The sequence below is a fragment of the Protopterus annectens genome, chromosome 13.part0, assembly GCF_019279795.1.
Source record: "Protopterus annectens isolate FY-2018-M chromosome 13.part0, PAN1.0, whole genome shotgun sequence".
Lineage (NCBI taxonomy): Eukaryota > Metazoa > Chordata > Ceratodontiformes > Protopteridae > Protopterus > Protopterus annectens.
Genome location: NC_056747.1, coordinates 95,683,765 through 95,700,969, shown reverse-complemented (window position 1 = coordinate 95,700,969; position 17,205 = coordinate 95,683,765). Strand labels below are relative to the sequence as shown.

The window sequence follows — 17,205 nt, the reverse complement described above, 5'->3', positions numbered from 1 at the left end:
GAGGATCCCCAACGGGGTACTTAGCTGTAGTTTACTTCAACTTCGTAGTCTGAAACACAAAAGGTAAACTGTCAACCAGCACTCCTGCAAGAAATGCATCTGCCTAACATGTGACCTTGAGCTAGTCAAACAGACATTGGTCCAGGTTTACCGCTGAAAGGGACAGCGTCCGGAAGGCCTACCTGATTAACAAATGGATATTACTTTGTAGTCATAACAGGTTACCGCAAATTGGTTGCAACAGAAGACAGAAATCCCATCTACTGAAATAAAAAAAAAATGTAAAATGCAATACCATTCTATATTTTCACTTTTCATGTAGTTTGACCATGAAAAATTCAAATTGCTTTTATCCCAAAGATCTTCGACAATGTACCACAAAAAATAGTTTTGATTTACTGCTTTCCCAGTCCAAAACAAAGTCAATAAAATTCAGACAGTAGGTACCACAAATCATTTCTCAAAGCAGCTGCCAAACGTAGTTTAAACAGACATTTCTAGACCCCCTTCCTTTTAACAGAGAAATTTTTAAACAAAACTTACCTTTTTGTCCCACTGTTGATGTAGGTAGCGTAGAAGAATATTAGTTTTTTCTGTTACAATAACTAAAATAAAAAAGAAATAAAGTTCAGTTTTCTTTGTACTACAGAAACATAAGCAAATATAAGCACAAAATATGAAAGGCTTGTCATGAAAGTTAAGACTAGCTGCCCCAAAATTAGAGTAGCAAGTGCCATCTGCGACTCTGGTGACCAGGACTGGATTAGCCACCTAGGGAGAATCACTCTTCCATCGATGCCTAAGGGGATGCATCTACCAAGCACAGGTGGAGGTAACAGCCAAAATGTTGCAATATGGCATTCACACCTTTCACCAATCCCCACACCAAACAATGCACACCGGATACTTAGGGCAGAGGGAACAGACAAAATATTGCACAAAAAGCTCACCCCTGTGACAGCCTCAGGTCCCAAATGCCTAGCTGTCATTCAAAGAAGGAATACATAATGTACTGGCCATCAGACAGATGAGAAAGGGGAGAAGAAAAAGTGAAATCAAAAACTTGGGAACACGATACCAAACTACTGTAGTCTAGTCAATGAGGAAATGATGCTAGTTTAGCAATTTGCCTACTGCTAGGCACTCAGCAACCAAGTTCAGGAAAGAACGCTGTAGCTTAGCTTAATACCAGGCAACCCAAAAAAGGTTCTCTACTACGCAATTAACACAGTATGTTGGTCTGCTCATACGTGAGAGTAGGGTGCATGTAATAAAAGCAAACTTAAGAATGCACACAACCGGACAAAATGCAGCTCAGCTCTACAATCTTCAAAATAATTTAACTTCACATGATTAACACCACTCAGCACAACCCCTAACTCCCAAACTAAACAGTCAAACAACAGTTGTGCAAGTAAACTAGTCAAACTAAAGTTATGTACCTGCTAGGACGATAGATTTGTGTTGTCCATTTCTGATCTTCCTCAGCTGATGGTCTCAGATCAGACTTTAGGATGCATAGTTAAGGCTTCACCCCTTACTCATAAATCCCTTCCTGTTCCCAACATTACCTCAGATTGTTTTCCCTCAATTCTTACATTACATGAAACAAACATGTAAGACTATAAAAAAATACATAACAGAGCACAGGAAAATCTAAAAAAAAGTCTGCCCTGCTGCACCAATAGAGGCCATATAGTCATACCAGAAAATAAAGGAAGAACATTTTCCATGAGACTGAAAGGGGGAAGGAAAAGGGAAGTTGAATGACTGAAATAGAAAACACAGATCTATCACTGCGGTAAGTACACAGCTTTCAGATCCGATGTCTTTTCTGTCCATTACTCAACTGACAGCACATAGCTACTTGGGTCCACAGATGGTTTCATGGAAGGATGTGCTGGAGGACAGCATAACCAAAAGCCACCCTATCTCTGGAAAAAAACTCCAATTTGTAATGGGAAATGGAGGTAAGTAATATTAGAGTAGGTGGCAGCAGCACAAATGGCATTACTCAAGGCCCTAGAAAAGAAGGTTGAAGTGGCAACAGATCTTGTGGACTGCACTTTTGGATGTCTTGGGAGACTCAAATCTTTTCGCTCATAAACATGAGAGATACAGTCACTCAGCCACCTAGCCAAGGTAACAAGTGACACACCTTGATTCATCTTGGTCTACGAATATGACAAATAATTGATCCAATTTCCTACAAGGTTTGGTTCACAGATGGTAGCAACATAATAGTCTGTTGTACATCCTATAAATGGCGCATGTATTCACCTTTATTTGAAAAATTTGCTAAGAAAAATGGATGACTACTACTACGAGTGCCATCTGTTAAGCTACTTTAAGCAGAAAAGAAGGATTGGTGTCTAAAGTAACAGTCCTTATGGAAAATATAAGGAGGTTGACAAAACAGATTTTGGAGCAGGCACCATTCTGGCTAAAGTAATCACACCAGGAAAAGGGTTTTCCAAGTTCACCTTGGCAGCAAGTTTTAAAGGAGCTTGGCCCAAGGGCTGTAGCAAGACACTTGGGTCCCAAGGAGGAAGCAGTGTCTAATAAAGGTACCCCTGAGGAAAACGTTGCACAATTTTAGTGAGGTTATGAAAGCGTCATGTTCTCCCATATGGAAATCTGAGATGGATGCTAACTAAATATTGACAGTATAACAACTAGCTCCACTATGGAAAATGTAGGCAAGGAATTCTAACACTGGTGATACAAGAGCAGAAAGAATTTGGATATCTTGGCAAAGACCAAACAAATATTTTTTCTATTTACTTCTGTAAACTTTCTTAGTAGATGGTTTTTGAGAAGAGGTAAGAACATGAACCACTTGGGATGAAAAGCTGGACTGACTAGCCATCATTTTAAGTAGAGAAAGCACGCAGTTAGGTTTAGGGCTCAAAACATCTAGACAAGTCATTCTAGATGGGTGGGATAGTAGATATAGATTCAGATCCAGCAACCAAGGAGGGTGCACCAGATAAGGCCAGAGATGGAGACACCACACCTGTTGAAGCCAAAAGACTGGCCATGAGAATGATCTCAATTCCAATGCAGTACTTTCTGTAGAAATTTTGAGATGGGGAAGGAGTTGGAGGAAGAGTGTCTAGCAGACTGGAGGGCCGGTCATGGATCAGATTGTCTCTTGGGGAAATCAGAGCAAAGAACTTGCTGCATCTGGAATTCAAAAGTTTGCAGCATGGATGGCTCCATCAACAAAAGATGCGTCACCACTGCTGGGTTAAGAGACCACTTGTGAGGTAGCAGAATAAATATGCTCAACCTATCCGCCAGAAAGCTGGTCTTTCCCAGAATGTGCAACGTCATTAGAAAGCAGTTGGAAGATATTGCCCATTGCTACACTCTCTTCTCCTTCTCAACACAATGGGTATGAGCATGTTCCCCCTTATTTTTTGGATGCACTAGACTAATGACATGTCAGTCTGGATAGAAATCACCCCTAGAGGAAGTGCATCCTGAAACTCTGCAACCTTAGAAGGACTGCCGTCATCTCCAAGACAATGATGTGAAGAAAGGTCCAAGGACTCAGTCCCTATCAGAGACCATCTTTTACAGGTAAAGCCACCCCCACTTAGTTTGGAAGTATCCGTGGTCACTGTAGCTTTGGGAGAGGGGGCTCTGATGGCCCCGAAATGCTTCTGGAGACTGAATCCACCAATCCACGATTTCTGCAGATTCCTGATAAGCACTGTAATATCAGGTTTCAATTAAATGCAGATTGTTAGACAAAAATACAGTATTATGTTTGCTTAAGCCTAGAAATGCAGCCATATTGCAGGCCTTCGCATCTTGCACACAGTTTCAGTGAACGCAATTTCAATCAGTGAAAATAACCTGCAACCGACGCCGGACCAAGACTTTGGAACTCAGGCAGACTGTGGAACCGCCTGACGGCAGGATAACCCAAGTGTAATGACTGCATCAGTGTAACACGATGAACATCAGTAAAATTTGACATAGTACAAAATTTACATAGTGTAATGGCTGTAGAAGCTGAGGACATTAACATTTGATTTGAATAATATTGACATTTACTTCCACTGTACATAATAAACATTAACTGAACTACAGTGTGTGCAGACTTATTCTGAAAGGTGTAAGAAGATATGGCACAAAGGACAGACTGGCACCTGTTCAGCACAGTTCTGGGTAATTAAAAGATAAAGACATTCATTCTAGTTTCTTCCAGTTATTTCAAGTTCATTTCAGTATTCTACAGTCCTATGAGTCTGTATTGTAAAGGTCATGGTGGTGGGATCTGATGGACCACTGGACTACTAGTGTCCACTGATGCACCCTCAATATCTTGCCAAGGGTGTCAAAGTAATGGAGACTGCTACTGATCCTAGAAAGAACAACTTATTTCAGCACATGGAGTCAAGACAGTAAAGTAGCTGTTGATCCTGATTTCTTAGGGTTAGTAAACTGTTCTCCAGTAACCTTGCAATTTGAATTGTATCCAAATGAGCTCCTATGAACTTCAGAACTTGTATTGGGGAAAAACTAAGATTTGTCCTGGTTCACTGTAATTCTCAGGTTTGGGCAAAGGTAAAATAGTTTCTTCTAACCCGGCCTGGCAGTAGCGGTAAGAAGTCAGTTGTCTAGATATGGGAACACAAAGACACTTTGTAGCCAGAGATGAAATGCAACCACTGCCATGCATTTGGTGAACTCCCATGGGGTTGTGGTGAGACCAAAGACCAGGGCTCTGAATTGAAAATGACAGGGTCATAGCTGGAAGCAAAGGAACCTCCTACAGCTTCTTCATTTTGATGTGGCAGCAAGCAACCTGAAGGACTATCAAGCACATCCATTTGTCTTTCATCAGTAAAGGGAGGACAGACTGTACCATGACCATCCAAACCTTTGTATTTGACAAACTTGATTCATGTGACTGGGGTCCAAAATTGGCCTTAGGTCCCCATTCTTTTTTGGGCACTAACAGGAATCTAGAATAAGTTTTGAACCCTTGCTCGTCTGGATGGGCCTTTTGAAAGACTTGCTTGTCTAGCAGCTTTTTTATTTCTGATGCTGCTGCTTTTGAGAGAGTAGTACACTGGGAGATGTCTTTCATAGTGGATGTGAAAACAGAAAAAGGAATAAAACAGCCTCTAGAATTATTGTTCTCACCCAGACATCTTTAGATGCCCAGACTTCTAGTTGCAGAGTTAAGCACTCAACTGTCTCCAGAGTGCAGCAGTTGGGCAACCATTCAGGAGACCAGGAGAAAAGACCCCAGAAGCCTTGATTCAAGCAGGCATCCTCTGCCCATTGTCAACATCTACCATTAGAATACCACCTTCTGATTTGGGGGGGGGGGGGATCTAGCTCCACAGGAATCCTGGAAAATCCTACAACATTTTCTAGAGAAGGTTCTTTTGGGGAGACAGTGAATCGTATGCCTATGGCAGAAAGTACTCCCATCCTTTTCACTCTTGGACAGAATGTGCCTTTGACCTGAAAAATTTCAAACAGGACACTGACGAAAGATGCAAGTCTCCACGAAACCACACACGCACATCCAGGCATGTGCCTCCTTATCTTAATGCCTGCTCCTTCCCTCTCAAAACACCTTCTATTGCACTGGATGAGATGCATGGAGATGTTTGAAAAAGATTAAAGGGTGGCCAGCTAAGGATTCACGTTTTTTTCTGAATTCTGTAGACATGGACTCGGAGACTTAGAAAGCTCTTTAGTCAAGTCTGTTCTTTAGTGATGTGTGTAAAGTACGTCATTAACTTTAGAGCAAAGGTAGCAGAAGTATAAACTCACTTCCCACATATGTCCAAAGCCCTGGATTCACTGTTACTGAGATGGACGGAAGAGCTTTTTCTGCAAGCTCCTTCTTAGTGGCCGCTGCTACAACCATTGCATCCACCATCAGGCCCTTTGGTTCAATGATAACAGTCTTTGGGGATCACAAGGTATTTGTTCAGTAATTTCTGGTTCCTTTCATACCTGGCAAGAGATTAAATCTATCATCTCATCCACCATGGGAACCCACCCATGAAGTAGAGGTGAATAGAAACTAAAAGTCTCAATGAACACTGATTCTTCCTGGGAAAGGGCTTTGGAAGACCAACCTCCTGTTTCAGTAGCTGAAGGATGTCCTCAAGAAGTGATCTGGGGGCCAGTCAACTTCATTGAAATTAGGGTCTTTTCTGAAGGATTCCCAGGGGTGTCAATGAATCTCCTCTTACACATACTCTTCCAAGAAGCCGCTGTGTGTGTGTGTGTGGGGTTCCTGGAGGACTCTGAAGCCTGACGGGAGTCCTGAACAAGGACACTCAAGGCTAATGTGAACCAGCTGTCGCAATGGGATAGACTGTGCAAGGTCAAGAACCATGGCTATCACTTGAGGAGCAGGTGGAGCTACGAGGAGAAAATATGTCTACCCTCCTGCCTTAGGGAAAGCTCTTTCCAATGCCTGGAAAGCAGACACAGAAAGGTAACCCAAGACCAGTCCAGTAGTAGCCGAATCTGCCACACCAGCATTGCCAATGGCATCATCACAGCTCTGCACCAGGATCAAAGCTGGAGAGACAGGAGGGGATTATGGATAAGGGGAGCTGCCTCAGCTATAGATCCTAAAGCCTGAAAAAGAATCTGAAGTCAAATCCAAGGTCAGATCCAAGACCCTTCAGATGAAGACAGAAAAAAGACAGAAAAAGACATCAGATCAGAAGTTTGAAAAAATCACTAATGCAGAAGCCTAGCTAAACAGGACATCACGGCACTGATTGAACTAGTAGGCCAGCTTCAAAAGCTATAGGCACCTTCCATGTGCCCTAGTCAATGTCTTGCATGAGGGAAGCAGAACAGGAAAGAATGGCTAAGGTCGCAAAACTTCAGAGCCTTCTTGCCTTAGGAAAGGGGAGGGTAGAGCCCTACCAAATGATATCTGTATTTATAAAAGTCCCACACCCTGGCATAAAAAATAGAATACTCCTACCAAAGCCTTTTCTGGACCTAAAGAAGTAGTCTGTAGTGCTTAATAATGGTGTGTACAGATGACCAAGTTTGCTACCTGTAGTATATTTCTCAAGCCCTGCCCTTTCCAAAATGCCACTAAAGTAGCAGAGCCGTGTTAAAAGTGGGGTCTGATGACAGACTAAAATTGTAGTGTTATAGTGAGAACAAAAAAAAAAAAGGGGGGGGGGAGCAGTATCACAGGGCAAGCATTTTCTTACTTACACAGACAAGCAGCTTATCAGCAATTTTGAAAGCTTTTATCCTGTCAATGTAGTACGAGTTGCCTGTGGACATGCAGCATATGGAAAAATTCTCTTCCCCTCATTTGCAGAATCTGGAAAAAATAAAGGAAGATGACTAGCCTGGCTTAGTATAAACTCAAATGATCTTAGGCATAAAGGAAGAATTTGTTCTCAAAGTACAGTACAGTTTTTAAGTAAACATACAACAGTGGATGTTAAATTGATCACTGCTGTAGTAACCTTAGCTATTTGGGTTCTATCCTGCCAAGGACATAATAGCCGGACAACTTCCAAAGCATGAGGGCAACCTCCAGGCACTTGAGACAGTCAGCTTGAGCTGAGCAGACTAAAAAAAGAGGGGTCAGAGCACCAGGCCCTTCAGAGCTTTAATGCCAGAGGGAGGGAGGCTTAACCCTGAAATGACAATGTTATGAACAAAAAAAAAAAAAAAGTATTTACACCCTGACTTAAACACACCAAAAAAAACAAGTGGGATGGATGGAGGAAGCGGCTACTGCAGCTTATGTTAAGTTTACTTACACAATTACACTATGTTCATCATATTGACTACTGCTGCAATAACCTCAGTTATATGGGTGCATTACCCTAGTTTACTATATTTCGGTGGTGGAAGAGAAAGGGTCCAAGAGCCCTTGGAGAATGGTACTAGCAAAGCATGATCTAGACATAGAAAAGGAATCAGGCTTACAATACCATGTAAATGTATGCATACAAGAACAAACTGCTGCTTCTAGAATATTTCTAGAATCCAACCCTTTACAAAAAGCCATAAATTAAGCCAAGGCCTGGTAGATTAGGCCATAACCCTACCTGGAATTGTTTTGTTGTGGGCAGTATAACAAAGGGGAGATGAATAGTTTGCCTTAAAGAAAACTTGGATACCCCTTTAGGCACAAAAGGATTAGTTTTCAAAGAAACCCTAGCCCTGTGGAAAATGAGATATGGTTGACTCACCATAAGACCTTGCAAAGTACAGTTGTGTACACTTACCATAAATGTAGATGTTAGAGTGTATTCACTGTTGCAGTCATCACCTTTATCCTTGCTGGGTAGCCCTCGGCCGGCCCGAGATACCAGAGTAAAGAATTTCCCTCCTGCATCAGCTGCAGGTTGCCCAAGACTGACATCAGGTCATCAGTGCTATAAAGAGAGGCAGCAGACACCATTACATGAAATGTCTAGCTACAAAATCAGCTCTCCTACAGATGCGCCTAGCGTTAAATAAGGCACAGAACAGACAACCATGGATGTCATAGTCTGGGCCTAAGCAAGTTACACACAGATTATGAAAGTTTGTGTGGTATTGGTTTTCCACAACGGAGACAGTTAGTTACTTTTTCGGACATTGGTTAAGCGCAAGAAAAAGGATCTCCAACAGGGCACTTAGCTTTAGTAGTATTTTCCCTCACTCTGGCAACGGTCGACTGACGCACTTGCAAACTGCTCCTGCTTCGGGCTCTACGGCAAGAAAGACTGATGTAATGGCGTTGGCTGCCTCTCTTTATAGCACTGACGACCTGATGTCAGTCTCGGGCGACCTGCAGCCGATGCAGGAGGGAAATCCTTTACTCTGGTATTCAAGGCCGGCTGAGGGCTATCCAGCAGGGATAACCCACAAGTGATGACTGCTACAGTAAAACACGAAGAATATCTTAAGATGCTCTTCTTGCAGAGGACTGAGCAATTAGTAAAACAGTTTTCCATGTTAAGAACCTCAAGGTCAGTCAGACTAGCTGGAGCTAGCTTCTCCAACACAAAATTAAGATCCCAGGATGGTCCACCAGTTTTCTTGGAGGCCTCTTATGCAAAACACCCTTTCAAAAACATGAGATGTATTGAAAAAGGAGAATCCATGTGTGGACATGCTGAAATGGCCAACAAATGAACCTTGGATGAGTAAAAAAGGCCAAAGGACAGTTACTCAACTTTTGTAAAGCCAGAGAACAAATACCCCTGAATAGAGGACGAATATGTTGCTGTCACCAACTAGAAAAACTTTCCATTTGCCAATATAGAATTTTCTAGTAGCAGGCTTTCTTTCCTCAATTAATACACCCTCAATAGAACAAGTGCCTCATGGAAATTAAGACCCTACCATCCAGGGAGTTAACTGAAGTTGATTGGGGTCAGGGTGCATCAAACGGGTCTTATATTATAGACGAAAACTCAAAATGTTGAACGCTCACATGAGCAAAAATGCAGAAACTCGAAATCACTATTGTGTGGGGGGGATCCCCCCCCCCCACGAAATATATATTCCAACTCGGAGATCGCACTACAGTGAGGAAAGGGCAAATATTCCGATCCTCACTGTACTGCAATCCAAAAAAAATAAACGAGTCCCTGCATTTATGCTTATGTAAGCATTCGACATTTTGACTTTTTGTCGATCTAAAGCAGACCACATCAAAACATCTATGATCTTTTGTGAGTAGATTATTCTCTGAGAAAGCTTGTGGTACTTGACCCTGGCCATTTCCAGAGGAGAGAGAAAGAATAGTTGTGTAAAATCTAACCATAACTATAGATGTCCTTCTCTTCCATGGTGCAGTATTCCAAACCTCTGGGTTTTCCTCTTGCTACCCGAACGTCCGGCCAGTATACAAAAGCTTCTAGTCACTGCAGGGTACGTGAGATGTCTGACATTGGCTAAGGGAGTGTGGGTGAAGTGACATCTGCAAGTATCAAATCTCAGAACTTAGTGCCCCAGTCAGACCCCAATCCCTGGATAACTGTAAGAGTCCAGTGCCATCCAAAAAGGGACAGTTTAATGGAAGAAGGGGAAAGGAGGGAGGGAATTAAGACCGCAACATGGAAGAGAAGGCCATCTACACTTATGGTAAGATTTTACACAATTATTCTATGTCCTATTCTCATGCTGCAGTATTCCAATCCTTTGGGTAAGTGCCAAAGCTCAAAGGGGGGGAGAAGAGGGTGGAGGCTTGCAACTATTTTCTAGGAATTGATGAAGGATTGCCCTGGCAAATCCAGCCCTGGATTTAGAAATGTGGTCTAATCTGTTTTACACCTTTGCCAAACATTATAGAGGTCCATGTAGCTGCCTCCAAAATGGAGGTGGTGTCAAGTCCTTTAAAGAAAGCCCCAGAAGAAGCCAGAGACCTAGTGGAGTGGGCTTTAACCTTAGATCCTAAGGATTTTCCATGGTACGCATAGCAGAAGGAAATTGTCCTGGAAATCCAGGCAGAAATGGTCTGCTTAGTCACTGCCTTCCCCAGAGCACTGGGGGTGAAAGCAGATAAACAATTGGTCCGATTTCCTGATAGACTTGGTGTTGTCAAGGTAAAACCTAAGCTCTCTGTGCACTTGAAGGGAATGTAAGACACTCTCACTGTCATTCTGAGGGTGAGGAAAGAAAGTGGGGAGGTGAACAGCTTGGTTTAAGAATAACTCATTGACCACTTTGGCCATGAAGGAGGGACTGGTCCCAAGAGTTACTCTGTCTTTGTGGAAGGTGAGGAAAGGGGAAATCGCCACAAGAACCTGTAGGTCTGACACTCTTCTGGCTGATGTCAATGCTAGCAGGAGTACCCTTTTCCAAGTGCAGTGTTTTAAAGAAGCCTTACAGGGTGGTTCAAGGGGGGCCACCGTGAGTTTCTCTAAAACATAGTTCAGGTCCCATGAAGGTTGGACAGGTTTCCCGACGGGTCTGAGATGCAGCACTCCATTTAGGAATAAATTTGCAGGCAAGCAAGATGTCAAAGGTGGGCCAAGAAGCAGACAAGCAGAAATAGCAACAAGGTGGGCTTTAACAGAGGAGTATGCCAACCCCGTCTAGAAGAGTTCTATTCTAAATTGTAAATAGTTTAAAGTTTATTTGACTCTCTGTCAGTTTATTTCAATTCTTCTTCCATTACGAGTCAGTCTTATTATAGCAATTACTACTAAATAATGTTGCCTCTCCATTGTTTTTTTCTTGTTATAATACCTCTGCATTTCTCTACACCAATAACAACTTTGTCCTTTATTTGCTTGTATGTTTACATTTTTTTGTATGATTGGTTCTGTGTTGATTGTTATTTTGATTGTTGTTCTTTTTATTGTAATTTACTAGTCTGTTAATGGAGCTTTTCTCCTCGGGCCTCTGCTGAAAATGGACAATGTATCCAGCCAGACTAGCCCAGTTAACAAATGTAAAATAAAATAAAAAAATAGGTATGACAGCACCAAGGCAACTTAACGCTGAAAAGGGTCCAACTGTCTTTGTAGACACCATATGGATTAATCTCTTCCACTTAGACAAATAAGATCTCCTACAGTTAGGCTTCCTGGCCTCCTGCAGGACTGTGAGCTCGTCCTCATTGTAAAGGTGTCTGTAAGGATCAGAATTCCATCACCAACAGGATAAGGTTCAGAGACTATAGGGATTAGGAATCCCTTGTCCTGTGTGAGAAGGTCCTCTCTGTGAGGTAACTTGTGGTGATTGCCCCTGGCTAAATGCAGGAGGAGGGGGAAAGTACAGTTTTGTACAATTACCATAAATGCAGATGTTAGAGTGTATTCATTGTTGCAGTCATCACCTGTGGTTTATCACTGCTGTGGTAGCCCTCGGCCAGCCCGAATACCGGAGTCAATGTTTTTCTGCGTCAGCTGCTGTGGCTTGTTGACAGATGTCAGGCAGTCAGTGCTATAAAGCAAGGCAGCCGATGCCATTACATCAGTTTTTCTTGCCCTAACCAGTCAGAAGCCCCAGTAAATATACTAAAGTGGTCCTGGTGGCTAAAAGCCACCGTAAGAAGCTTATGTCTCCCTAAGGAAAGAGGATACAAGGGGAAGGAGGGTGGGGAAAGAGGATACAAGGGGAAGGAGGGTGGGGAGAGAGGATATAAAGGGGAAGGAGGGAGGGGGAAACCAGGACTGAAACAGCGAATACACTCTTAACATCTACATTTATGGTAAGTGTACACAAAGTACAGTTGTGTACACTTACCATAAATGTAGATGTTCGAGTGTATTCACTGTTGCAGTCATTACATTTGGGTAATCTGCTGGCAGGTTGCCCTCAGTCAGCCTGATTAACAAAGTCTTGGGTCCTGCGTCGGTTGCTGTTCCTTGTTCCATGACATCAGGTCGTCAGGGGTATAGAACATCAGAGCCATTACATCAGTTTTTCTTGCACCAGATGTCAGATGCCCCCCAAATAGGGAGCAAAAAATATATAAGTATAGAATTTAAAACACAAAAAAAATATACCTCCAAACAAAAGCAAATACACCCAAAAAGGCTTTTAAGCATAGTAAAAGAAATGAGAGGTATAGTAAGAGAAAAACGGGGCTGGAGGGTGGTTAACCAGGACTGCAACAGTGAATACACTAACATCTACATTTATGGTAAGTGTACACAACTGTACTATGTTCTTTGTGTTTCACTGTGACAGTCATGACATTTGGGTAGAATCCCAAAGCTATGGTTGGGAGGATGGATTTATACAGCATTAGGAGCAGCTATAAGGCCCTGCAGGACAGCAGTGACAAAGCCAGCTCTGGATTTAGAGAACAGAGGTAAATGGTAATGTTTGGTGAACGTATGAACTGAGCTTCAGGTAGCAGCTTCTAGAATGCCTCTGGTAGGAACCCTCTGAGAAAGGCTGCATAAGTACATGCAGCCCTGGTGGAATGAGACCTGATCCCCTTGGGGACAGGTTTACCATGGTGCATATAGCAGAAACAAATACAATGGCTTATCCATTTGAAAATAGTCCACTTTGAAATAGCCTTTCCCTCTGCCCCTGCAGCAAATGCCACCAATAGTAGCTCAGATTTTCTTAGAGATTTCGTCCTGTTTAAGTAGAATCTCAGTTGTCGATGTACATCCAATGAATGCAGAATCCGCTCAACCTTGTTCTGTGGATTGGGGAAGAAAGCTGGCAGATGAATGGTCTGATTAAGAGCCACACTGGATACCACCTTAGGCATGAAAGATGGATTGGTCCTGAGAGCCATCCTGTCCGGATGAAAAATAATGAGGCTCCTCTGCCATAAGAGCCTGTAATTCTGAAATCCTTCTAGCTGAAGTGACTGCTAAAAGGAAAGCAGTTTTCCAGGAGAGAAATTTTAGGTCTGCAGTAGCAGCTGGCTCAAAAGGAGGGAGAGTGTGTTTTTTCCAAAACAAAATTGAGGTCCCATGCAGGAGTTGGTGCTCTCCTGGGAGGTCTTAAATTTTTGGCCCCTCTGAAATACTGCTTTAGCAGAGGATGAGAGAAGAGGGGAGGTTCTGTGTTGTAATGAGCTGAAACGGCAGAGGCATGATTTTTTATGGAAGAAAAAGGCCCATGTGAAGCATCTCAGTTAAGTATTGCAGAATCTGAGGAATATTGGGCATTGCTGTGCTTATTCCTTGTGACTGGTTCCAGTCACAGAATCTTTTCCATTTGTCAGCATAAGATTTGCTAGTACTAGGCCTTCTAGCCTCCAAAAGGATATCCATCACTGGTTTGCTGAGGGATGCCAAGGATGAAATTAGTTGATTAGCCATGCTGCAAGATTCAAAGTTTGGAACACAGTGTGCAGAATTTGGTAGTTCTGCTGAGACAGTAGGTAAGGTGTCTGAGGCAGATGCCACGGAGGAAGGTGTGACACATTGCACAGGAGAGGGTACCAGTGCTGGCAAGGCCAGTCTGGAGCAATCAATCATTTTTGGCTTGTCCTGTTTTACTTTTAGAACAACTTTGGAGAGCGGAGGCAGAGGGGGAAAAGCATAGACTGATAGAGAATCCACTTTCCAAGCTTTTTTGTAATGAATTCTTGTGCAGAACTTGTCCAACTGATAATTCTGGGGTGAGGCAAAAATATCTATGCCTGGGTTCCCCCATTTGCGTGTCAACATGTTGAAAACTTGTGGTTCCAGTTTCCATTCATGTGGGTCCATAAGATTTCTGCTTAGCTTGTCTGCCAGAGTATTTAGCTTTCCTGGCAGGAATTGAGCTTGTAGTTGTATCCGATAGGTCAAGGCCGTGTTCCACAATGCCATGGCTAGTCTGCAAAGGGGGTAGGAATGTGTACCCCCCCTGCTTGTTTATGTACCACATGACTGTGGTGTTGTCTGTCTTTATCATTAGTTGTCCTGGATGAAGGTAGTCCTTGAAGGCTGTCAGAGCATTCTGTACAGCTAGCATCTCTTTCTGATTGATATGTAGGTGCATTTGATTTGGGCTCCATTTGCCCTGAATGCACTTCCCTGCCAGATGAGTCCCCCCAAGCATAGTCAGATGCGTCTGTTAGGGTTTGGGCGGCAGGGGTGGAGTGAATGGCAGTCCCTTGTTTTGGTGCCTGGCCTCTGCCCACCATAGGAACTCTAGTTGCAGGAAAGGTATAATAGGAATCATTGTTTCCAGGCTGTGACAATGTTGACTCCATAAACGTTTTAAGTACCACTGAAGTTTCCTCATATGCAGTCTTGTATATGGAATTAGAAGAATGCAGGAGGCCATGAACCCTGAGGCCTGCAGAATTTGCCTTGCAGATAGCATGGATTTTGTGGCCACCTGTTTGAAGTAAGTCATCAATTGAATTTGCTTTACTGGAGTAAGGTAAGTCATCTGGGCAGTTGTATTCAAGCTTGCACCAAGGAATATAATTTTTGAAGGGTACCAGTTGTGATTTCTTTTCGTTTACGGTGTACCCTAGACAAGTTAGAACCCTTTTTACAAATGCCAGATGCTTTAGAAGAATGTTCTTGTTTTCTGTCTGAATTAGACAATCGTCCAGGTATGGATATATTTGAAAATTTCTTTGCCTGCAAAATGCAATTACTGGTGCCAGGCACTTTGTGAAAACCCTGGGCGCAGTAGATAAGCCAAAGGGGCAGTGCAGAGAACTGGTAATGCAAGTAGCCTGCTTTGAAGCGGAGGTATCTTCTGCAAGATTCCCTGATTGGGATATGCAGGTAAGCCTCTTAAGTCTAGAGTTACCAACCAGGCATCTTTGCTTAGCATAGGTAGTACCTGTTGAAGAGTCAGCATCTTGAATTTTGGAATGTCCAGAAATGTGTTTAGAGTGGATAAGTCCAAAATTGGATGCCATTATTTGTCTTTGCTGGGTACCAGGAAAAGTCTGGAATAGAAACCTTGTCCATTTTCCTCTTCTGGTACTGGGTGAATAGCCCCCATGTTCATGAGGAATAGAACTTGTTTCGGGGCCTCTGCCCACTGATTTGGGGGCAGATCTGGCCATCCGTTGGGATTGGCAATGTGTGGAAGTGAAATCGGTTATCCCTGGGATACTATATTTAAAACCCATTTGTCCTGGGTAATAAGTTGCCAGTTTCGTGCATGAAGTGCTAGACACCCCCCCCCCCCCAAAGGGGCGGCCAAGAGGTAAGTGCTTGGTGATTGTACAGGGAAGTCATTGAGACTGTTTACCATAGGGAGGTGCCTTGTTGCTTCCAGATTTGGAGGTGGAGGCACCCCATTGTTTTGTTCTAAAGGTTCCTTGTGACTGAAATGGCTGGGAATCGAACATGGGTCAACTGCTTAGAAGGCAGCTATGCTCACCACTATACCAGCAATGCTACTCAAAATGTAATGACTGCAACAGTGAAACATGAAGAACATAGTATAGTTGTGTAAAGGACCAGTTCTTAGTAGGCCAGTGCCTACTAAATCATGGAGGTTGCACTTGTAAGAAATCTTTCACAGTTTGCTTAGATTTAGCTTCATCTTCCATTAAAATTCTTCAGCCTTACCAAAGAGATGGTCCTGTTGTAAAGGAGCATCCAACAATTTTGCTTTAACAGAGTTTGCTCTGAGCCAAGCATGTCTTCTTAGCACAGATCCAGTTACAGCAGCCCTGCAAGAGGCCTCCAAGGAATCAAAACCACATTGCAAAGTATGTTTTCCAACTTGTTCGGCTGAATGCAATAAATCCTGCAATTCTTTATTTTCCACACAGTCAGAGATTAACATCATTTTCTGTTTTAGTAGTCCCATGATATGCTGTTGATATTTAAGCATATGAAATTGATAGTTTAAAGCCCTGATTGCCAAGGTTGCAGATGTGTAAACCTTCTTACCCCATCTATCCAGTGCCCTGGAATCTCTATCAGAAGGGGTAGGATTTTTGGCAGTAGAGGCCTTAATGCCCCCTGGAACCCTGAGAAATGGTTTCAGATCAGCAATAAGGTTTTTGAAAAGGAATTTGTGGGAGTCAGGAAACCTGTAGTATCTGTCTGGCTTACAAGGAACTGGAGGCAGAGAATCAGGAGTCATACTAGATTCTGAAAAAAACATCAACAATGCCTAGAACAGGAGGGTAAAGCCAAAGGCCTATGCTGAGGAAGTAGAAGAAAATCCCCAAGTCTCTTTTTAGATTCAGAGAAATCTTGACTTTCCCAGTGGAAATGTTCCCTTAAGGCATGTAAAGTTTCCCCAAAAGAAAAATCCTCAGGGGGAGAGGCAGAAGGAATGGAATCCTCTGCATCAGAGTCCTCATAAGTAGGAATAGACAAATCCTGTTCATTAGAAGAGTCAGAAGAAATAGAATCCTGTTCAGATGATTTATAATCAATGTCTTGCCTAGGCCTCTTAGAAGGGGGGGGGGAAGGGGGGTTGGCTACCCCTGATCAAAATAATTAAATCTTCAGCCATTTTGATAATTTGTTTTTTAGGCATAGAGGCCTGCACATGTGGCCCAGGCGTCGGTTTTTTAGACACAGATTTAGATTTTGGCCTTAGTTTTGAAAATGGCATCGGTCTAATATACAAATCTGTAGGCCTCAAAAAGTACAGTTTTGTACCTACCATAAATGTAGATGTCCGAACTGGATAGCATCTGCAGCCATAACAACTGGGTTGTCCTGTCGTCAGGCAGCCCTTCAGTCGGCCGGATTCCAAAGTCTGGGTCCGGCTTCGGCTGATGTCGCACTTCACCCGACGTCATCTCTGTTGGTCTTCGGGTATAAAGGCATCAGCCGACGCCATTTTCCT

The 17,205-nt window shown here is 43.0% G+C and overlaps 1 protein-coding gene across 1 annotated transcript in view; it reads right to left on the bottom strand.

Annotated features, from left to right (window-relative positions):
- Positions 1–17,205, bottom strand: part of DDA1 (DET1 and DDB1 associated 1) — a 222,201-nt gene that overhangs the window by 61,614 nt on the left and 143,382 nt on the right. The window contains exon 6 of the mRNA XM_044090658.1: positions 544–605. Coding sequence (XP_043946593.1) covers positions 544–605 — 62 coding nt within the window. The remainder of the gene's footprint in view (positions 1–543; positions 606–17,205) is intronic.